This window comes from Lynx canadensis, chromosome F1 (assembly GCF_007474595.2).
Source record: "Lynx canadensis isolate LIC74 chromosome F1, mLynCan4.pri.v2, whole genome shotgun sequence".
Lineage (NCBI taxonomy): Eukaryota > Metazoa > Chordata > Mammalia > Carnivora > Felidae > Lynx > Lynx canadensis.
The window spans coordinates 10,485,870-10,508,909 of record NC_044319.2 but is presented as its reverse complement, the minus strand read 5'-3'; the positions used below and the strand labels follow the sequence as shown (position 1 = coordinate 10,508,909).

Genomic DNA, 23,040 nt, shown 5'->3' with positions numbered 1-23,040 from the left:
ATGTAACAGCTGCTCAGGGTTGGCGGCCCAGTGTGTGAGGGGTACCCAGAATAGAAAAGTGGCCCTTTTCAAGGATGACTGCACACATCAGGCATTATCACTACTCAGTCCCTTAGATAAGTGTCGTTCACAGTTTAGTACAACGCAGGTGGAGAGAAAGGAATAGGAAAATGAGTAAATGAATATGTCGGATGTCCTCCATTCTCAGCTTGTCTTTCTAGAAGGTCTATCTGGGGACTGTTTGCTGTGACCATAAACTCCTGAACACTTGCCTTGAACATGAGCACTCGAAGAGAAGAATCCCAGGACCGGGCCATCGTCAGAATAGCCGCGCATTTACCAGACCTCATTGTCTATGGAGACTTCTCTCCAGAGCGACCCTCTGTGGATTATTTTGATGGAGTCCTGATGTTTGTTGATATTTCAGGCAAGCACAAAGGGAATCTTTCATGTGGGTGGACGCACAGCTCGATTGCAGAGTGGGGTGGCCCATTTTGAGCTTTTGCACTATTACGGATATCGCTATGGAGAAAACAGGAGGGAGAGGGACAGCCTGTGTACCTGGCCCTCCTGTCTTCCCTTACCCAACACGTCCAGTCATGGGAAAACCTTTGAGATGCCCCAGTCCCATGCCTGGAACTTTAGACTCCAGTGTCCCAACAGCACTGACTCTAGTCCCCAAGCCCCATACATATCCCAGGCAAACTTGACCTCAGGAAATGGTCCTCCAGATGTTGTTTACATCTTAACGGTAAACTGATCACCTCTTCAGAAGTGTTTACATGTTGTGTGTTTTCAATACCATGGGATGGAAGTTCTAGACCAGCTAAGGGAATTGCAGCCATCCCTGTGCAAGGTGAGAAATTTGGAGGCAAGAGGTAGCTGGCATCCTTCCCTGACCCCTAAGATAATAAGCATAGACAAGGGGGGCTGCTGACGATCACTGAGAAGAAACCTTGCCCGTTCTTAAGAGCTGGAGCCCAGTGCTCTCCAATGAGTTCCTCTTGTCTTGCCTCTGTCTGGTTCCTCCAGGCAGCCTAGGAAACTAGGTGGACATTTCTTACAGGTTTTACTGCAATGACTGAGAAGTTCAGCACAGCCATGTACATGGACCGAGGGGCTGAGCAGTTGGTGGAAATCCTCAACCACTACATAAGCGCAATAGTCGAGAGTAAGTGTCCCCACGGGTTTCTGACTTACGTATGTTTAATTCATTGTTTCCCTGTGGTTTTTTTTGGTGATAGCCTGACAGAACACTTACCTTTATTTTCCTCATGAAATGTGTATGAAACCAGTCTTTTTTTGGAAACTAACATCGTGCAAGTGAAGGAACGTGATCAAACCTCACTAACACAGACTGAGGGACAGAATGTTTTGGACCAGTTAAAACACTGAAATAGAGATTACCTTTAAAGAACTTTAGTTATATTCAATGACTCAAAAAAAGCGAGCATCGACATAAGCCCACCGTAGTCATTAAGAGAATGTTGTATGAACAGGTGAGTGATTTATAACTCACTTATTAGTGCTTCGTCTTCTAATGATGGAGTCGGAAGCACTTACAACTGACTTTTCAACCTCTGCCGGCCATCTTGTGTGTATTCTTCATTTGAGCTATTCATGAAGCAAAAAGTCTTACTCCATTAAGGTAAACTCAGGGTCTAGTCTTACTGGGCTCTATGTTCTCCAGCATTATCTTAATGGCACCCAACTAGACCAAAGTTCATGTTCCTTAAGAGCTGAAACTGTATCTACTTCCTGTTTGCATCCCACTCAGCACAACGGTGCTCAACAAATTTGTGACACACACACAGAAGAAAAAACAATGCCTACGTCTCTTGTAAAGCCTATGTAAACAAAATGCAAGTTGGTAATAACACCCAAGCTGACCGTAGTTGTGCTTTTCTGGTTTCCTGATTCTCACTGCAATGCGGAGTCCTGTCATTCCTCCACTTGCCCATGCCACTCGAGCGTTCCATTGATCAGGAGAAAGCACTCCATTATCATGGGCATAGCTCACTGTCTTCAGACCTCACCAGAAACCCCACCTGCCTTCCTGTCTCTTCCCATTCACAGAAACAGACCACGTACTAGTCTCGTTCCGTGTGCATTCTACAGTTGAGGAAACACCTCAGTGGGTCTAAGTGACTTGTTTCAGGCATCTTTAGCATGAGTTTATACTCTGAACTAATGTTCTCTTGAGCTAATTTCTATTCCACGGATGAAGAATGAATTCTTACTAGCTTTAAGGAATTGGAGTTTGATTTACCTTGTTTTCTTCTTTTCTCAGAAGTGTTGATTTTTGGAGGAGACATCTTAAAATTTGCAGGTAGGGGGGCTCACGGAGATGGGACGGGTAAGGAAGGAATGGTGAGGTGCGCCTTGAGGAATGTTTGAAGAGTGTCTACGCAGATTTCAGACACAACAGTCTGAATCCCCAGACACAACTGATCCCCAGGGCAGGGCGGGGCAGGAGCCCTCCGTGTATCTGTCTCTTCAAGGTGATGCACTACTCGCCCTGTGGAAGGTGGAGCGAAGGCAACTGAAAAACATTATCACGGTGGTAATTAAATGTAGCCTGGAGATCCACGGATTGTTCGAGACTCAGGAGTCCGAAGAAGGCCTGGATGTCCGAGTCAAGATAGGTAAGCTTTGAGAAAGGGGAGACGCTAAAGCAATCTGGACATGGGTGCTGACCCCCGAGGAAACTCTCTCCCCAAGAGAAGACATAGAATGGGGTGGAACACAGTGGACCAGCCCGCCTATCATGTCTTGAACTTGGGAATTAAGCTAACCAGAATGAGTTTTGGCTCCCTCATTTACCCCTTAGAACTTGGGCTAATCTTAAGATCTACCTCAGAGGCTCTTACGAAAAGTAAATTGAAATAGTGTAGTACCTGGCACAGCGTAACCACTCCATGAAATACTCTTCATTATTACCATTACTGCTATTGTTTTCAGGTCTTACCGCTGTCAGTGATAGTCATTTAAAAGAACTATGTATCACTTATTTTATTTTATTTTTTATTTTCTTAAATTTACATCCAAATTAGTGAACTATGTATCATTTATAGTTGATACGTTCATATGTACATTTTGTGTACCTGTCACATTTTGCAACATTCTGTCTTTTGTGGCTCTGGTACCAAAACCTTTAACTCTCAAAAACAGAGGGCGCATTGTTGGGATGGGACACCTGACTGTCAAAATACCTACTCCTTTTCTCCAACCTTTTCCCCTCTGGCTCTTGTCTGAGATTCAACCTTCAGGGTTTCTTTTTAAAAAAATATTTGGCAGTGGGGGGGGGGGTGCCTGGGTGGCTCAGTTGGTTAAGCGTCTGACTTCGGCTCAGGTCACGATCTCACAGTTCGTAGGTTCGAGCCCCGCGTCGGGCTCCGTGCTGACAGCTCAGAACCTGGAACCTGCTTCAGATTCTGTGTTCCCTCTCTCTCTTCCTCTGCCCCTTCCTTACTTGTACTCTGTCTCTCTCTCAAAAATAAATAAACATTAATTTTTTTAATGTTTATTCATCTTTGAAGTAAAATTTTTTTAATGTGTATTTATTTTTGAAGGAGAGAGAGACAGAATATGAGGGGGAGGGGCGCAGAGAGAAAGGGAGACACAGAATCTGAAGCAGGCTCCAGGCTCTGAGCTGTCAGCACGGAGCCCGACGCGGGGCTCGAACCCACGAAACTGTGAGATCGTGACCTGAGCCGAAGTCGGATGCTTACCCAGCTGGTCCGCCCAGGCACCCCTGGTTTCTTTTTCAATGAAAGCCTCAATCTCTGATAAAATGCAAATCCTCTCCAAAAGGAATTACTAAAGTTGTTCTCTGCTGTTCTTAAGTACAAATACATTGAAGAAAAGAAAATAACTTTGGGGACTGATCGGGCCTTCTAGAGAGTTAAGTGTCAAGGAAAGGCGAAAAGTAGTAGCTGACTTTCTAGCCGGGGGACAAGAGAGGAGCTTTGGAAGGTCTGGGCCCACAGAGGCGTTCTCGGATTCCTGCGTAAAGTTTCAGAACCTCCGTTTTGCTCGGAGGTCGATTCTGACTGTTCCAAGAACCAGCGCTGCTGGGGAATAACCCGGAAATTCTTGTGCGGGCCTTCTTGCCAGGACTGGCTGCTGGCCACATCACCATGCTGGTCTTTGGAGATGAGACACGCAACTTCTTTCTGGTGATCGGTCAGGCGGTGGACGACGTGCGCCTTGCCCAGAACATGGCACAGATGAACGATGTCATTCTGTCACCAAACTGCTGGCAGCTCTGTGACCGGAGCATGATCGAAATTGAGAGGATTCCGGATCAGAGAGCAGTTAAGGTAGGTGCGATTCTGCTGCTTGCAGAAAGTTCCATCGGTCTGTGCCAGGGCTGTCCCCGCCCCCGCCCATACCACCCCGTCAGGAAGACCACTGGGAAGGCTGGTCCCGTGAAGCTCCTGGCCTGGAGACTCTCGGATGCGTCAGCCTGAGTTACACTTACAGGCTTCAGGCCAGGAGCCAAGGCCCGGCGTTCAGGAGGAAATGATTAGGTTTCTCTGTGCTAAGGATGCGGACTTTGGGTGTGGAGGCCTGTGGTGTGCCAGTGCCCTTGCTTAAGGAACAGGAAGGGTCCCCTGCCGACCTAGGAGCAGAGGGGTGTCGTTGGAGGTGTCGCTACTCAGCACCCTCCTAACTCAGGGCGAGGGATCACTGAGGGGGAGGGGTGGAGGGAGAGGGGCAGCCCTTTAGTGAGGGAAGAGAGACGCCCTACAGCCCTGCCTCGTAGCAGACACTGCGGTGAAGCTGAAGACATTTCGTTGTCATTTTTACGGAGTCTCCTGCAGTCTCTAACAGTTCGGTGTTTCCTGGCCGTTATGTGACCTTGACACCTAAGAAGAGTATTGGCCACTTTGTTGAATGTCCCTCCATTTGGTTTTGCCTGACACTTTCTCATTATTGGACTAGGGTTGACTCACATGGGGCGGGAGACAAGAATACTACAAAAATGAGGTTGTACCATTCTCCATGTATCGTACCAATGGGGTTCTTGATCCTGGTATGAATCTTCTTACTGGTGATGCTCCCCACTACATTTGTGGGCATCAACCCCCTATGTCCTTTTATACTTAGAAGAAAGAAATGATACATAGTTTTGCCGGGTTTTACTTAAATTGAAATGTTACGAAGGAAAAAAAAAAAAAAGAAGGAAATTCTAAGGGTGGGAAAGCACGCGGGTGAGCCCCCTGGTGGGGCCTTCTGTATATACACTGAAGATTTGAGATCTTAAGGACTAGTCAGAGAGACTTTTAGTGTGATCGTATCCAAATTATAGATCTCGGTTGTCTCAGTATGCCAGTCTCCATTTACCATGTCCATTTTAAGAGCATACTCCCTGCCCTTTGTGCTGAGCAATTATATTCAAAGGACCAGAAAATCCTCAGAATAACCAAAAAACTTCTCTTTTTTTTCTTCATTTAGGTGAATTTCTTAAAGCCGCCTTCTACTTTTAACTTTGATGAATTTTTCACCAAGTGTATGACTTTCATGGATTATTACCCTTCTGGTGACCACAAAAGTGAGTATGCTCCATGGACAAGAGCCTTGGCCTCTACCAGTGCTCAGTAGGGTCTTAACCAATGCCAAGGGCTCTATTATAAGCGACCGGCCTCCTCAGTACAGCTCCCAGCGGCCCACAAAGGGGACCTTCCTCCCATTCCTCATGACCGTGATTCCAAGTATAACCCTCCTCAGGCCGTCCATCTCTGCTTTGGCAACGACTCTTCTCCCTTATCTTCTAAACATGTACAAGTCTGCCGCATGATAAAAGGAAAAATAAAACTTCTATAAACCCTACTTTCTGCTCCTAACTTTCACCACCAAAGTTCTCAGAAGAGTGATCTGTATGTCTGTGCCTCCTCCTATCTTCTCATTTATTTATTCACCCAATAAACTTGGGTGAAAATTGCATGTGCCTCGGGGGCGGGGGTGGGGGGGGTACGTGTTCACCTACTTTTCTGTCTTGAGCCCCTGACATCTAGCTTCTAGCCACTTCTTCTGTCTACTGAGACTGTTTAGGTCAAGGTCACCAATGACCATCAAGCTTGCCAAAGCAGATGACCTCTCTTCAGGCCTCATCCTAGCTGGTTGGCCTTCAGTTACCCTCTTTTTATGGACATACCTTCTTCTCTTCCCTTGGGTTCCAGAATATTCTTTCCCAGTTTTGCTTTTACACCTTAAGCCACCTGTTTTCAGTGACTTTGCTTACCCTCCTTCCTGTTCCTTAAATGTTGGTGATTCTAGGGATCTGTCCTTGACCCCCTAGTCTTCTCTGCTTACATTTTGGAGACCTATTCTATGTATCCATGCTTAACTTCCCTAGGACTCCCAGCAGGCTGGGACTAGGGTGAGGAAAAAGAGAAGCCTAGGGCATGAAATTTAAGGAGGCACTACTCATGGTTTTGCAGCCGGAATACAGCCCAGACTTTTGTCACGATTTCTAGACTCCTAAAAATACTGCCCATGGGTCATTTTCACTGGATGTCAAACAGGTACTCAAACGTTAACACGTTGTTAAAAAATGGTTAAAGAGGACAATCTGGGTGATGCAAACAAACTTCAGTGCTTCATGAGGTGTGGACAGTCTCCTTGTGGAGACCTGCAAAATGGGGTGGAAGGCAGGAAACTTTTATAAGAGAAAGAATAAGGAACAAGGAAGTGACAGACAGAAAATATCTGATGGGGGGGGGGGGTGCATAGTCAACCTCGTTTGGGGTGAGAAGACCAAGAGTTGGCTTGGCATTTGGGGATTGCCTGGTGAGACGGACTGCATTTCCGGTCAAGTGGGGCATTTCCGGGGACTTGAAAGTTCTGAAGTTTCAGTTTGCTGACGTGGTGCCACAGGCTGGAGCAGCTCCATGTTGGGCCTAGAAATGTAGGTCAACAAGGTCTGAACACTGAGCCGCTTACCTTTCCCTAGGAATCGTTTCTTCCTCCAAACCAGAAACTTCAGAAACATATTTTCTTTAATTATTTTGAGTTTATTTGTTTATTTTGAGAGAGACAGAGACAGCGTGAGTAGGGGAGGGGCAGAGAGAGAAGGAGAGAGAGAGAATCCCAAGCAGGCTCTGCACTGTCCTAGCAGAGCCCGACGCGAGGCTCAAACTCACAAAAGGGCAAGATCATGACCTGAGCCGAAACAGAGTCGGACGCTTAACCGACTGAGCTATCCAGGTGCCCCAGAAACATCTTTGAATCAGCCTTCTTTTTCATCATCTACATCCGGGTCATAAATACTTTGAACATCACGAGTAGTAGATTGTACTTGTAGTAAGCTGTACTATGTAATGGGGCAGGAGGTGGGGTAGGGGGGAAACGGTAGGAAAATTGACCAGGAAAGGCCAAGAACCCAAAATCTCCAGAGATGGAGAAAGTCCAGTGATACTCCTCAAGCTTTACCTCATCCCATCTCCCAGATCTTAATGGTGCCTTCAGTAAAGGGCTCCTTCAGGCTTGATTTTGGGCTTTGCGGTGTCACAATACAATTCTGATACTAACCACCTGGACTCGGCACAGATTTCATGGGTTACGTTCTCTCCAAGACTCTCCTCACTTCAGACACCAGCAGCAATCTCTGGGGTCACCAGGCCACCTGCACTTCTGACCAACTGTCTATAAACCCCCAGTGCTCCCAATAATTTACTGGAGTGACTCACAGATCTTAGGTGCTATGCTTATGATTTTAGTTTTATTGTAAAGGACACAAATCAGGACCAGACAAATCAAGAGACACATAGGGTAAGATCTGGAGAGCCCCAACATGAAGTCTCTGTGTCTTCAGGATATTTCACCCTCCCTGTACATCATTGTAGGATTACCAACCAAAGACAGCTCACCCAAGCTTTGGGTGTTCAGTTTTTATTGGGGTTTTATTAAGAACGCATGGTTGATTGAATTATCGGCCATGTGGTTAAACTCAACCTTCGGCCCCCTTGCCCTCTTCAGGGGTCAGAGGTCAGGCTCATATCACATGGCTCAAAGTCCCCACCCTTTCCTCACATGGTCGGTGTTTCCAGCACAACTAGCCCAATCCTGAGGCCTCATTAGCATAAATTCAGCTGTGGTCCAAAGGGCCCACCATGATGAACAAAGACAATCCCATTACTTGAAAAATTGCAAAGATTTAGAAGTTACTTCCCAGGTACCAGGAACAAAAGCCAGCCAAAGTCTTTATTTTACTACAGGCACACATACCTCTCCATAACCATTGCCACTGCAGTAGCCTAGACCTTTATAATTGCTGCTCCCTTGCCTCTCTCCACAGTCTGTTTCATATCATTTCTTTTTAATTTCCAGTACTCACATGGGATTCCAGCCAGACTAGAATCTTTACCACAATTCCTTCTTTTGTCCAGAAGATATGGGCTTTTGTTTTTTGTTTTGTTTTTGTTTTTTTAAGTAGGCTCCGTGGAGCTCAACATGGGGCTCAAACTCAAGACCCTGAGACCAAGAGTCCCATGCTCTGCTGACTGAGCCAGCCAGGTGCTCCCTAGAAGATATGTTTTATCTTGTCAATGGCGGGTCTGATTCTTTTGTGCTATTGAAGGAGAAAATGCAATAATTTTCCCCCATTGGTTTGCTATGTACTTAATTTAACAAAATTCAAGAATGGCTCGCACTCAGTCTCTCTCTCTCTCTTTCTCAAAAACAAAATAAAAACATTTTTTTAAAAATTAAAGGAAAAAAAAAGAATCCTCATTGGATTTCTCTTGGTTCTGCTTGGCTGCTAGGTATCCCAGAGTCCCCTGACTGAACCATAAAGACCACTGTCCGAGGGAATGGGGACTAGGAGACTCCGGTCCCCAGCACTGCAGACCACACTTCCTTTTCTGACCCTGCCCCTCCTTCTGCTCTTCTAGACCTCCTGAGGCTTGCGTGCATGCTGGAGTCCGATCCTGAGCTAGAGTTAACCCTCCAAAAGTATGTGATGGAAAGCATATTGAAGCAGGTACTTTCGCAGTTTAATTTATTGGCTTTTGGGGTGTCAGGGATCCTGGACAACTGGAAAGATCAAGAAGACCAGTAGCTAGTAAAATATTTCACTGAACTAGAAAGAGATGGGGCCAACGTTCTCCATGTGTAGGTGACTATCACATTGGTTTTTCAGATCAGGATACTTTTAAGAGTTAAAGGAGGCATTGTTCACTATGAGTTAAAGAGTTAAAGAGTTAAAGTCACCCTTTCTATATGCCAGTTAGCAGGAAGAACTCAAGTGAATTCACATTGGTACCATGTTTCTCTAAGTCACTTACCTTAGATCTTGAGCTTCGAGAGTTAACAATGCAGACAATGAGAATGCCCAGAACTACCCCCACCCCCTAAAATGTTCCCTTTGTGTTCGCTTAGATCTGGGCTCTCTTAAATGTATTAATTCACGTGAATTAGAACTCTCTCACCACTCACCATGTGCCAGGCATTCTGCTATTTCGTGTATTTATTCTTCACAATTCTTGCCAAATATCTTTATCCTCATTTTACATGTGAGAAAACTGAGACCCAGAAGGATACCAGGAACTTTCCTAAGGTTATAAAGTAAGAGACGTAGCCAGGGTTTGAGACGTAGCCATTGGTTTGCCATGCACGTAACTTAACAAAATTCAAGAATCATGATAGGCAGGCATGATTTGGGAACACTCTCCTTTCCCCGGGCTTGGGGTGGATGGGCGTGGACGGAAGAGGGGAGCCGAATGACATATATACCTCCCCAGAGACGCAGGGGCGTGTTGTCACTGGAACATCGGACTAGGAGCCCGGAGATTTGGGTTCTGTGTGACCCTGGGAAACTTAACATTATTTCTCCACGTCTCCGTTATCTAATCAGTAAAGAGAGGATCATAATGCCTATTTTATCTCATTTGAGGATAAGGTGGGGTAGGATGTGAAAGTATTCCTGAAGGTCCCAGGCTGCGAATGTACCAGGTTGGATTACATAATAGGCTGTTCTTATCCCTAAATTGTAAGGGAGCCAAAAGGAACAGTGCTTGTCTCTGTTATTGTGACGGCTCCTACTGGCCCTAGGGAGCTAGCCATTGGGGCAAGGATGTGGTTGCTGGCCAGAAATGAGCAAGTCTGTGAATTCACGTTGAAAGAGATTTTGATAGAGCAGATCTCCATCTGCTCGACTTTGGGCTGCCTCCGCCATGTTGTACGTCGTGCGTTCCGGTAACTTCAGCTACCCAGAGGATCGCAGAAGGCCAGTGGCCTTCTTGGGGGTGGGGTTGCAACAAAGAATCCACTGCCAAGGATCCGGGCTAAAGAAAGCCGCTCTCAACTCTGCAGATCGATGACAAACAGCTTCGGGGTTACCTGTCGGAGCTTCGCCCTGTGACCATTGTGTTCGTGAACCTGATGTTTAAGGACCAAGACAAGGCAGAAGTCATCGGCTCGGCCATCCAGGATGCCTGTGTGCACATCAATTCTGTCCTGAGGGTCTCCCGAGGCCAAATCAACAAAGTCTTCATGTTTGACAAGGTAAATGTGAACTGAGGGGCGGAAACCTACCAATAAGTTAAAGTTGGCATTCACACCTATGGACGTTGATGAGAGGGAGAGAACAGACACTTCTCACCTAAAAATATCTGTCTCTATTTGGACTTCTAGAAATAGCTTGTATGGTGGATATGGCCCTTACTGCGTGCCGCCCATTATTCTCGATACTTTACATGCATTAACTCATTTCCTCCAGCGGGACAACTCTAAGAGGTAGGTGCGGTTGTTGTTGTCCCCATTTTACAGATGAACATCCTGAGACAACGCGAGATTCAGTTTTGCTCATGATCATCCCGTTAGTAGGTGGTGGGCCAGATTCGAGCCCAGGCAGTCCGCCTCCCCGGTCTCTGCCCTCAAGCACTGCTGCCCGACTAGCTCTTGCCATGTGCACATCTCCAGCCCAGCGTATAATGCATCTCCTGGAGACTTTAGGTCACGTGTCTGGTAACTTTCACGCTCCAGAAGCCTGTTAACAATATTCCCTACCTGCCGCGTCTACACCTCCAGTTCCCCTTCCAGCTTCAGCAGGGGGAGGGAGGCTGAGTGGGGTGGAGGGGCACCTGTAGCTTCTGGGTGTTTGGTGTTTTTTTTTAAGTTTATTTACTTATTTTGAGAGGGAGTGTGTGTGAGTGGGGAGGGCCAGAGACAGAGGGAAGGAGAGATTACCCAAGCAGGCTCGAATGTCAGCGCGTAGCCCAAGAACTCACAAGCCGTGAGATCGTGACCTGAGCTGAAATCAAGAGTTGGACACTTAATCAACTGAGCCATCCAGGTGCTCCACTTCTGGATATTTTTAATCTGCTCCTTTAAAAAATTTTTTTTAATGTTTATTTTTGAAAGAGAGAGAGAGAGAGAGAGAGAGAAAGTGCAAGCAGGGGAGGGGCAGAGAGTGAGGGAGACACAGCCTCTGAAGCCGCCTCCATCCAGGCCCTGAGCTGTTAGCACAGAGCCCCATGCAGGGCTTGAACCCACAAACTACGAGATTATGACCTGAGCCGAAGTCGGATGCTTAACAGACTGAGCCACCGAGGTGCCCCTTTTGATCTGCTCTTAATAGGTTCAGAGAAAAACGATGTGGTTACCAAATTACCACAGAAGTGCTAGGAGAATTGATTCCCCATCTCAAGTTTTTGCATCGTAAGAGCAGAGCACTAAGTCACTGCCCCACATTCACTCATTCACTAATTTGAGAGCATTTATTGAGCATTTGGTAGAAAGGGTTACCCTCTAGTCTTTGCACAGACCTGAATCAGGGCTTCCTTTATCCCATCAAGATAGAACCCAGCGCCAACTAGGATCTGACACTTAGATTCTTTTTGGAGAGGGTTAAAGAAATCGAGGTGTTGGGGTGCCTGGGTGGCTCAGTCGGTTAAGTGGCCGGCTTCGGCTCAGGTCACGATCTCGCGGTCCGTGAGTTCGAGCCCCGCGTCGGGCTCTGTGCTGACAGCTCAGAGCCTGGAGCCTGTTTCAAGTTCTGTGTCTCCCTCTCTCTCTGCCCCTCCCCTGTTCATGCTCTGTCTCTCTCTGTCTCAAAAATAAATAAACGTTAAAAAAAAAAAATTAAAAAAAAAAAAGAAATCGAGGTGTTCTCTTTTGCCTTTCATCAGGATATGTCACGTATACAGACTGAAATTTGTAGCCCATCATCCTTTAATTATTATGCTCTTTTCTTACAGACAACAGCATCTGATGCAGGTAATTGTTTAAGTGATTGATACTAAGGTTGCAAAGAGTTTAATACTGCTTGGAACAGTTAAGTCTATGCCAAGAAAAAGCACTCTCAGTTTAAGTCATTATCCCTAAGAATAATAACAATAACTGAAAAGAACTTTAGAGTTCACAAAGTATAACTGTGTACCAAGTTTACATTATAAATGTATATAATGTTTCATATAAACTTACATATATAACATTAAGTTTATAAAAGTGTATATACTGTAAAGTATATATTTGGGGCCCCTGGGTGGCTCAGTCGGTTGAGCGTCCGGCTTCAGCTCAGGTCATGATCTCACAGTCCGTGGGTTCGAGCCCCGCGTCAGGCTCTGTGCTGACAGCTCGGAGCCCGGAGCCTGCTTCGGATTCTGTGTCTCCGTCTCTCTCTGCCCCTCCTCTGCTCACGCTCCGTCTTTCTCTCTCTCTCAAGAAATGAATAAACATTAAAAAATACAAATAATAAAGTCTATATTCTATACAAAATACAGAATACACGTAATATACTATGTAGAGTATACACATGCTTTAAAGTAGTCTGCAAAGTTACACATGTGTATGTGTATATACATAGAACCCTCATCTTAGGAGCCAGAGCAACCTTCGCAGGTCTATGTCATATCCATTTGCAGATCGATAAACTGAAGTTCACTGCGCGTAATTGACTTATCCAAGTTCCCACACTGGTGAAGCGGCCTGAGAACACAGATTTTCTGACTGCAGAGCGGGTGCCTTTTCCACTGCTCTGTGCTGTTTTCTCAGATTTAAACTTAGCAGCGTGTAGTGTAAGACCTTGGCCGCAGGGGGAGAGACAGGTGGGTGCCCACAAATAGCCCAGCACAACCCATTGTCTCTGGAGAAAAGCAAGCCCTCCTCAGGCTAGAAGTCAGAGGACGTTTCCTAAAAATAAAATAGATGTGTGAGAAATCACGATCAAGGGTGACTCAGAAAGTGAGTGTTGCTGCCCTCCTTCCAGTAGCCTTCTGGCTGGTTCAGTTTAAATTTTTTTTTTAATGTTTTTTAAAATTCATTTTTGAGACAGAGACAGAGCATGAGCAGGGGAGGGGCAGAGAGAGAGGGAAACAGAATCCGAAGCAGGCTCCAGGCTCTGAGCTGTCAGCACAGAGCCCAACGTGGGGCTCGAACCCACGAGCCACGAGATCATGACCCAAACCCAAGTCGGTTGCTTCACCCACTGAGCCACCCAGGCGCCCCTGGCTGGTTCAGTTGAAAGATGGCCCTCCTCCAGCTGTGTGTGCTGACTCTCTCCCTCACAGGGCTGCTCCTTCCTCTGTGTCTTTGGTTTCCCTGGGGAAAAGGCTCCTGACGAGGTCACTCATGCCTTGGAAAGTGCTATGGATATATTTGACTTCTGCTCTCAGGTTCACAAAATCCAGTGAGTGTTGACCCTGTTCCCATCTGGTGGACCCTGACCTTTTCATAGCACATGGGGAGATAGCACAAACGGTCAGGGGACAGGAGGGAAGGAGAGGGCTGTCGTTGACTGGAAGCCCTTCTATTCGTACTCATTCCTCGGGGCCAACCCAGCCTTGATGCAGCCATAGAGGGATGGTGAAGGCAAAATGCAGAAAAGGACACTCTTAAAAAGTCAAGACATAGCAGGTTTGCAAGAAAACCTACTTGGGTTGCCTGTCTATGCTCTGGCTTCTTGGTAGAGGTTGAACTCCCAACACCATATGGAAGACTTGAGTTGATTTTGAAAAAAAATTTTGAGCTTATTTATTTATTTTGAGAGAGTGAGTGGGGGAAGGGCAGAGAGAGAGAGAGAGAGAGAGAGAGAGAATCCCAAGCAGGCTGTGTGTTGACAGTACGGAGCCCGATGCGTGGCTCGAACCCACAAACCCTGAGATGATCACCTGAGCCAAAACCAAGAGTGGGACCCTTAACTGACTGAGCCCACCCAGGTGCCCCTTGAATTGATTTTTTTTCTTCACATTTATTTATTTTTGAGAGACAGAGAGAGACAGAGCATGAGCAGGGGAGGACAGAGAGAGAGAGGGACACAGAATCCAAAGCAGGCTCCAGGCTCTGAGCTGTCAGTGCAGAGCCCGACGCGGGGCCCCAACCCAGGAATCACGAGATCATGACGTAGGCCGAAGCTAGACGCTTAACCGACTGAGCCACCCAGGTGTCCCTTGAGTTGATTTTTAATAACTGAGAGATGCAGTGAGTCCTTGGGTTGGAAATTTATATACTGATCCGATCTCAAGATGATCCACTCACAGTTAAGCTGTTAAGAAGGTCAGGTTTAGCATCCCCAGCCCGGGCTGCCTAAGAGCCCAGGCCCTCAGGTTTGCCTCGCCCGAGCACCCCAATGTCCCCAACTCGGGGCTCTACTTTAACAGGTACCACCCCCCTGGCTCTAAGCATTTCTGCCACGTCAGCCCCTCGTCATCCATCTATGCAGCCACACTCATGTATTAACTAAGCTAGCTTTTGACGGCCACACACTACATCTGAGTTCCTCCATGACTTTGTTCTTTCTCACCGTAACAAACATCGCTGAGTTGGTTACAATGCTTACAGTGTCACTCAGCAATTCAAGTCCACCTGTGGTGGTGAGAGGTTATTTTCCAGAAAAGTGGCTCAGATGGGTATTGAAAAGTAGCAGGAAAGGGAAGTGATTTGTCACTTCTGAGAACTTAGTTCTGCGTCTCAAGCTGTGCCTCCTTCGCACGTCCGGGCCCTGGGCAGTCGCCCTAAACTCCCCACAAGGGAAGACAGTTACTTATCGAAACGCCTCCCTGCCCCCCTGCTCGTTCCCCTGCCCCGTTCGTCATCGTGTCCCCAACCTCCCCACTTTCTCTCCGCTCAGTACCTTTCCCTTACAACTCTCTTGCTTTCTCCCGGATGCCAGTACCGTCTCCATCGGCGTGGCCAGCGGGATCGTCTTCTGTGGAATCGTCGGACACTCTGTGAGGCATGAATACACAGGTGCGCTGAGCTAACTCCTCCTCTCTCCTCGCCTTGTCCTCCGGCCTTGGGAGCGGAAGGATAGCTAAGGAGACAGGGGCCCTGCCCTCTGAAAGCTTGGAGCCTTCCAGGAGGAGCCCAGCCACGTAGCTTTGCCCCTTGGCAGCTCGTTGCTTGCAAAGTGTGGGTTTCTGAGCTGTGCATGCGTATCAGAAATAAGTAGTCGTTCGCGGGGATCTGTAGAGGCTGTAAGCGCATGGAATGAGGCCGCCTTTATAACCCTTTCCTGTGAACATTAGACAGTTACTCCTCGTAATTCCTATTAAAAGTCCCGAAAGAACATGCCACTTGGGGACAGTGTGTTCCAGATTGCATTCTGCTAGTTCAATGGCTCTTTTCTCCCCGGCCTTTGCCCTCCTCCCTTCTGTTTCAGTGATTGGCCAAAAAGTCAACATAGCTGCCAGGATGATGATGTACTACCCAGGAACCGTGACTTGTGACTCCGTCACCTACAATGGCAGCAACCTCCCAGCCTACTTTTTCAAAGAGCTTCCAAAGAAAGTCATGAAAGGTGTTGCGGACCCCGGACCCGTCTATCAGTGTTTGGGACTGAATGAGAAAGTGTGAGTGTGGGGCGTTGATTTTGTGGTATTTTTTTTTTTTTAGTAAAGAAGTGGGAAAATTAGGATAGCGAAAACCATCAGTCACCCGTGCCCGATGTGAACGCAATTTATGAAAGCGAAACCTATTCCTTCCCCAGAACGAGGCCCAGATTTCCCAAATCCTTCGTCCTTCTCTATCTTACTGATAGTATAGCATCACGATAGTGGTATGAGCCCATCCTGCCCTCACTACTGATAATCTAAGGGTGATTCTTCAAAGGTGGTGCAAACTGAACAGAGAACCCCTCATTTGAGTATCTTTTGGGACCCAGATGGACACAGTGGCCAACCACTAAGTATTTACTGATCGTACCAACTGTGTGCCAGGCACGGATGGGGCTAAAAGAGTGTGAGATATTTTTCCTCCTCTCGGTCTTTAGTGAAATCTGTTCCCCAGAAGCCCAGCTTAGATACGTAGGGATCCCCTTGGAACTTAAAGTCCTTCAGCGGCTTCCATTTTCATGATAATGTTCAAATCCCTCAAAATGACATACAACCATCTGCCTTTCCAACCATATCTCCTCCTGTGCCCTCTCCTCTGGGCTGTCTAAACAGAGTGTCCTCCCCATCCCCTCCCCCCCTTGTCTACTGGGACAACCACAGTCAACTTAGCATTTTCCTCCTCTCTGTAACTCTAGCACATACCCATCACGATTGCTGATCTGATACACATTATGAGCTTTTTGATGATAGTAGCTATTTCCTGTTCGTTTTTAATACTCCCAGGGCTTGGCACATAGTAGGCACTCATTAATAACAAGTAAATGAGTAATACGGAAAGTGGAAAGGTATTTATTCTTTATATTAGCGAGCTAGAATCTAGGTCTTAAAGGATCATATAACAGTACCAGGGCTGCAGTTGGTTCAAGGAGTCTTTATTATTCATCTTTGTATTCCCAGGGTTCGGCACTGTACTTGGCATGCATAGACCATCAATAAAATGCTGTGTGAATAAGTGAATGAATACTACTAATTTTTTTGTGTGAGTCCTTATTAAGTGTTAGGCACTTTACCTCAAAATACGTAATTTATTCTTAGTACCAGCCACATCAGGGAGACGCTATTATTGTCTCCGCTTTATAAATTTAAGAACTGAGATTCAGAGATGTAACGACTTGTCCGTGGTCGTAAATCTGGCAAACAAAGAGCCAAGATTCAAAATGCCACAATAACGCTCCGTTATAGGAAGCCACAGTAAATACAGTGGTATACCACAGTAAATATTTACTTATCCCACAAATATGTGGGACTCAATTGATCTTGGCTGGGTTTGGCTGATCTTGTCTATGCCTGTTCACATGCCTGGAGTTCAGCAGTTTGTTGGCTGATCTAGGCGATGTCGGGGGGAGGGGGGGAGGGGGACGGTGGGTAGGTGGGAAGTTTGGCTGATATAAATGAGACGATTTGGCTCTATGTGTGCCATCCTCCATCGGCCTGGCCCAGGCCTGTTCTCATGGCAATATCAGAAGAGCAAGAGAGAGCAAGCCCAAAGCCCAAGCATTTGTCAAGCCTCTGTGTCGCGTTTGGTAATGTCCCACGGGCAGGGGCACCTGGGTGGCTCGGTTGGTTGAGCGTCCAACTCTGGATTTCAGCTCAGGTCATGATCCCAGGGTCACGGGATCGAGTCCCGCCTCGGGCTCCACACTGAGCGTGGAGCCTGCCTGAGATTCTCTCTCTCTCCCCCTCTGTCCTTCTCCCCTGCTCACTCTCTCTTTCTCAAACAAAAATTAAAACAAACAAACAAAAAAAAAAACCATCCCATTGGCAAAGCATCACAAGGATGAGCCCACAGCAGGAAGGCTCTGTAGAGTGACAGAGCCCAGGGCGTAGATACAAGTAGGGATCAAGAAGTGGGGCCAGGGGTGCCTGGGTGGCACAGTCGGTTAAGCGTCCGACTTCAGCCAGGTCACGATCTCGCGGTCCGTGAGTTCGAGCCCCGCGTCAGGCTCTGGGCTGATGGCTCAGAGCCTGGACCCTGTTTCCGATTCTATGTCTCCCTCTCTCTCTGGCCCTCCCCCGTTCATGCTCTGTCTCTCTCTGTCCCAAAAATAAATAAACGTTTAAAAAAAAAAAAAAAAAGAAGTGGGGCCATTAATGCAGTCCGTCTGCCACAGAAATTCAGGACCATCTCGTCCCAAAGGCCGCCCTCCTCATAGTTCTTCTATACCGTTTCTGCAGATGAGATAGTGTCGAAATGCACATACAAATACGAACAGGCCTGGGTCCTGCCCTGAAAGTTCACAATTTAATGGGGAAGACCAACATATACAATACGCCCCGTGAGCTGTGTATTACGCGGACGTTGGTACGTGCTATAACAGAGACGTAACACAACGGTATGGCAGTGCAGACAAGGGGAAGGTCCACTTGACTAAAAAGTGGACCACTTTCCTTCAAGAAACAGTAGTGCGCAGTGGGCAAGCGTGTATACACTGGCCCGGTTATAGATACTGATTCTGTCAGTATTCTCCGTTCCTGCCACCACTCCCCATGGGATCTTGGGCAAATTAAACGCTCTGCATCTCAATTTCCTCATTTGTAAAATGGATATAATCGTACCTTCTTCATAAGGTTTTTGTCCGGGGTAAAGGGTGATACGTGGGCAGAGGACTTGAAACCGTGCCAGGCACACAGCATGTGCTCACCAAATCACCGTCTGGGCACTTGGTGGAATTTTCTATATTTCCGGGTTCTCACTCTAACATCTTTTCTTTTCTTCTCTTCAGCATGTTTGGTATGGCATACCTCATCTGCAACAGAAATGAGGGCTACCCTTTGCTGGGTAGGTAGTAAGCCGTGATTTTTAAGCTTCTTTACTGAACTATAACAAAACATACAGAAAAGTATACCAGCGTTAAGCGTGCCTCCTAACGAATGATCACAAAATGGGCGTGATTACCTTCCAAGCGAAGAAATGGAAAAATAGATTCCTGTGTGTGTCTTTTGGCGAACACACGTACGTGTTTCTGTTGAGGTTTGGGAGATGGTTTGGGAGATGATACCAAATAATTGTCCAAAATGGTCGTATTTACTTATATGCTGACCCACGGTGTTAGGGGAGTTCCTCATCCTCACCAACAACTTCGTTTTAAGTCTTCATAATTTTAATAACTCTGTTGGGTGTGTGGTGGTGTCTCACTGTGATTTCCATTTGTGCTTCCCTGATACGGCTGAGTTCCTTTTTCATATATTTGTTGGCCATTTGGGCATCATCTTTTATAAAGTGTCTATACAAATCTGCTGCCTATTTTCCAGTTGGGTTGTATCTTTATTTTAGATCTGTTGGCATTTTTTGTATATTCTGGACACGGGTCCGCTGTCGTTTGTGTTTCTTGTACGTAACTCCTCCCATCCCGTGCTTGCCTTTTCACCCTGTTAGTGATGTGTTTGATGAACAGAATATTGTATTTTAGTATAATCTAGGTTATATAAATCTGGTCTTTGACAGTTAGTGCTTTTGTACACTGTTTAAAAGTTTTCCATCACCCCAAATCGTGAAGATCTATTTTTAGATTCTCTTCCAGAAACTTTGTTTTTACCTTTTACATTTAGATCTATGATCTATCTGGCAATGGCAGTGATGTTTTTGTGATTCTTGGTGACAGGAAGCGTATCAAGAGACAGCTAACTTGAGACGAGATTAGACAGGGAAGGGGGCCTAAAATGAGGTAAGGATACACCCTCTGGGGGAAGAGACCGTCATGAAGATAGGCCTGTGGAATCTGAAGACAGCCATTTCTAGGAACACTTGTAATTTTCTTCTGTTAGATGAACATCCCTAAAAGTATCATCGTAAGTTAAATCCTGGTCCTAACTGTGTTAGGACAATCAGGAGGAGGCTCTGTCCCACACTTTGGGGGGGGGGGGATATCAGGACAGAATCTTGATTTCAGCAGAGCAGAAAGAAGGCAGCAGTTCCAGAACTGAAAAGGGTACTTGGATCCTCAGTAGTGTGTTTTTCAGAGTCTAATCACTTCTTGTAAATACAGATTCCCAGACGCTTGAAGGCTGGAAAGGAGAAGGAATGCTCACTCTCACCCTCCTCCGAGGCCTTACTGCCCGTCCTACGATATGATTGTTGTCACGGCGACTGACAGCAAATGGAAGTCCTAACCCCCTTGTATAAGACCAAGGACTCCATCCGACCGCCATAGCAGGCCACATTGGCACAATCTGCTTATGTTTCCCAATCTGGTCTGGGCGCCTCTTTGCCCTGATTCCATCGCTGTGAGGTAAAGATCAAGCCCACACAACCTTTCCTTATCGCTCTAGCCAAAAAGAAACTTGTCAGAGGTGAGGACTATAGGAAATACCCTTTTTTTTTTAACAAGAGTTCCTGAAAATGAAATCGTATATGCTAACAGCATAGATGTTAACAAACCTATCCTCAAAGAGTGTCCCAGATATTAGGGCGTCGTTGGGAGAGAAACAAGGTGACGTGACTTTTCTGAGTGACCTCCGTGAGGTTCAGGCCAGAGAAGAGTGTGACGCATCTCACAATACTGAAGTTCAAATGCATTTTCAGAGAGGGAACGTTTCCCCCAAATGAAGCAGTGAAATCTGCAGAGTGGTTCTCGCTGAATCGCCCAGAAATTTGCCTTACCACGCAAACGGTCAGCTGCTTTGTATAAAACATCTAAGCTTAGAGTAATCGTCCTGGTTTTCGCTAGACGTTAGATAACACCGGGCTATGTGTTTGCTCTGTCAAGGGGTCCAAAATGGTCCCACCCCCACCCCCGCCAGCAGTGACCAATCCAGCAAAGAAGAAAGAACCAGCCCTGAAAGGTTCCCAAAATTGTGGGCTGGGTTTCAGATCTCAGGCAGGCTTCCTATTACATATATTTAAAAAGATGTAAGAAACACATGGCGAGCATGTGTTGAGTTTCACAATCAGAAAAAGACTATATTTTATAATGTAGGTTGTTCCTGTGATAGAAATAATCTACACATGACTTTTGACAGCAAGTTGAATTTTCTTAGTACGGATAATGTTTCCAGTAGCCCTGAGATAAGGATCATTTCTCATAGAAGAGAGCAAGTTTCTTTCACAGAAGTAGGAATAAAAAATGTTTTCCATAATTGTTTAACGTGGGAACACTAATTTAATAAATTTATTTCCCAACGTAATAATCTGTAGATTACTTCTCGTGTGCTATAGAGGAAAAGAAAAAGGAAAAGAACACAAGCGCCAGGGTCAGACAACCCTGGTTTAATTCTGGGTTGTGTAATCCAAGCAGTTTGCTACCTTAAATCTCCGTTTTCTACACTAAAATTAAATGGACGTTATAATGAGCGTTCTAAGAATACTTGGCCTCACAGCGTGTGGGGATCAGATAAGACTGTAACTGGAAAGCTCCAGAGAAAGGTTTCAAAAATTTTTAAAGTGCACAGTCTCTCAAGAAAGGTCATGAGCAATTCCATGGGAATTCTAAAGGTATTTGTAGGAGCGTGATCACTATGTGTTTTTTTTTATATATGTCTCGACTACTTTATGTTGATTAGGTTTGCTCCCTTTTTAAAAAATGCAAATTACAGGACGTGATAAGGAGATCAAATACTTCATGTGTAGTATGAAGGAATTTTTGGTGTCCAACTGCAGCCGAGTCCTAATGTACGAAGGATTATCAGGATATGGAAAAAGCCAGATACTTATGGAAATTGAGTATCTGGCCCAAGGTGAGAACCACAGGTGAGTGTCGTTTCTTGAGAACTCAGAGATTCCTGATGTCCTTAAGAGTTTCACTTATTGTCATGTTCCTCTCCTCAATACAATTCGCCTTTTGTGAACTACCCACAGTCTATCAGTTACTGGGTGCCATGCCCTCTGTACTAAATAGGTAATAGACGATAAACAGATTGAACTAAGAAAATGAGAAGCTGGGCTGACCCCTGGAGATCCTGATTTAATGCCAGGCGGGGCTTGGATATCAATATTTTAAAGCTTCCTAAGTAACCCCAGTGTGCAGACACTTTGAGAACTCCTGGCATGGACGTTGGGGGCAAGATCGGGTCAGCAGAACAAACAGAAATTTATCCAGCGGGAGATCGAGAATGATAGGCCTCTGGCTTCTCCTTTGGAAGGCAGAGCTAATGTACCTATCTCACCCCGTTCATGTGTTTTCATACAAGAAATGTCACGTGGCGCCTCGTGGACAGCGTGATACTCAGTGGCGGTGACGGTGACTGAGATGACGATGGTGTCTCATGTCCCTTCACCATCGGACCTCAAGCCTTTAAGGGGAATATGCTTAGAAACCTTACATTGCCTGTATTTCTACTCTTTTTTTCAATGTCAAGCCTGCGAAAGGCCAGTTTGTAAATATCTTTAACGTCGCTGGTTATTCATAATAACTGGAAGACATTTATGTATTCATTCATGTATTCCGTCACTTATTGAGTACCTACTGTGTTCCGGGAACTGTTGAGGGCTGTGTTTGTTTGCTAGAATTGTCATAACAAAGAACCACAAATTGGATGGCTTCACGAGCAGAAATGTATTGCCTCCGGGTACTGGAGGCTGGGAGTCGGAGACCGAGGTTGACAGCTGGGTTAGTTCCTGCTGACGGCTGTGAGGGACACTCTGTTCCATGCCTTTTCCCCTAGCTTCTGGTGGTTGGCTAGCAATTGTAGGTTTGTAGAAACATCACCCGATCTCTGCCTTTATATAGTGTTCTCCCTGTGCCTTGTCTGTGTCCAAATTTCCCCTTCTTAATTTTTTTTTTAACGTTTATTTATTTTTGAGACAGAGAGAGACAGAGCATGAACAGGGAAGGGTCAGAGAGAGAGAGGGAGACACAGAATCTGAAACAGGCCCCAGGTTCTGAGCTGTCAGCCCAGAGCCCAACGCAGGGCTTGAACTCGCGAACCGCGAGATCATGACCTGAGCCGAAGTCGGACGCTCAACTGACTGAGCCACCCAGGCGCCCCAAATTTCCCCTTCTTATAAAGAAACTAGTCATTTTGGATTAGGGGCCCAATCTATGCCGCTACGTAACTGCTCACGGAAGAGGAGAGAGAGACGATGAAAATAGGATCGGTGAGGACAGTGATAGAGGTGTGCAACCGGAATACTGCAGAAGCTAGGACAAACCCAACCTTGTGTGTAACGCAGCCTTGGGGCTCCAGGAAAGATTTCCAGGAGGCTGCACCTGAGCTGAGATTTGCAGACAAGCAGGAGACGAGGGGTTACCAGGGGCTGTGAGGAGTG

General features: G+C 46.2%; 1 protein-coding gene across 1 annotated transcript in view; it reads left to right on the top strand.

Moving 5' to 3' along the window:
- ADCY10 (adenylate cyclase 10) overlaps window positions 1-23,040 on the top strand; it is a 72,939-nt gene that overhangs the window by 5,723 nt on the left and 44,176 nt on the right. Inside the window, exons 2-14 of the mRNA XM_030302858.1 lie at window positions 222-427; window positions 1,067-1,171; window positions 2,291-2,329; window positions 2,502-2,645; window positions 4,117-4,322; window positions 5,461-5,557; window positions 8,898-8,986; window positions 10,318-10,509; window positions 13,515-13,633; window positions 15,116-15,192; window positions 15,605-15,794; window positions 18,560-18,615; window positions 21,369-21,522. Of these exons, the coding sequence (XP_030158718.1) occupies window positions 280-427; window positions 1,067-1,171; window positions 2,291-2,329; window positions 2,502-2,645; window positions 4,117-4,322; window positions 5,461-5,557; window positions 8,898-8,986; window positions 10,318-10,509; window positions 13,515-13,633; window positions 15,116-15,192; window positions 15,605-15,794; window positions 18,560-18,615; window positions 21,369-21,522 (1,616 nt within the window). The 5' untranslated portion in view covers window positions 222-279. The remainder of the gene's footprint in view (window positions 1-221; window positions 428-1,066; window positions 1,172-2,290; window positions 2,330-2,501; window positions 2,646-4,116; window positions 4,323-5,460; window positions 5,558-8,897; window positions 8,987-10,317; window positions 10,510-13,514; window positions 13,634-15,115; window positions 15,193-15,604; window positions 15,795-18,559; window positions 18,616-21,368; window positions 21,523-23,040) is intronic.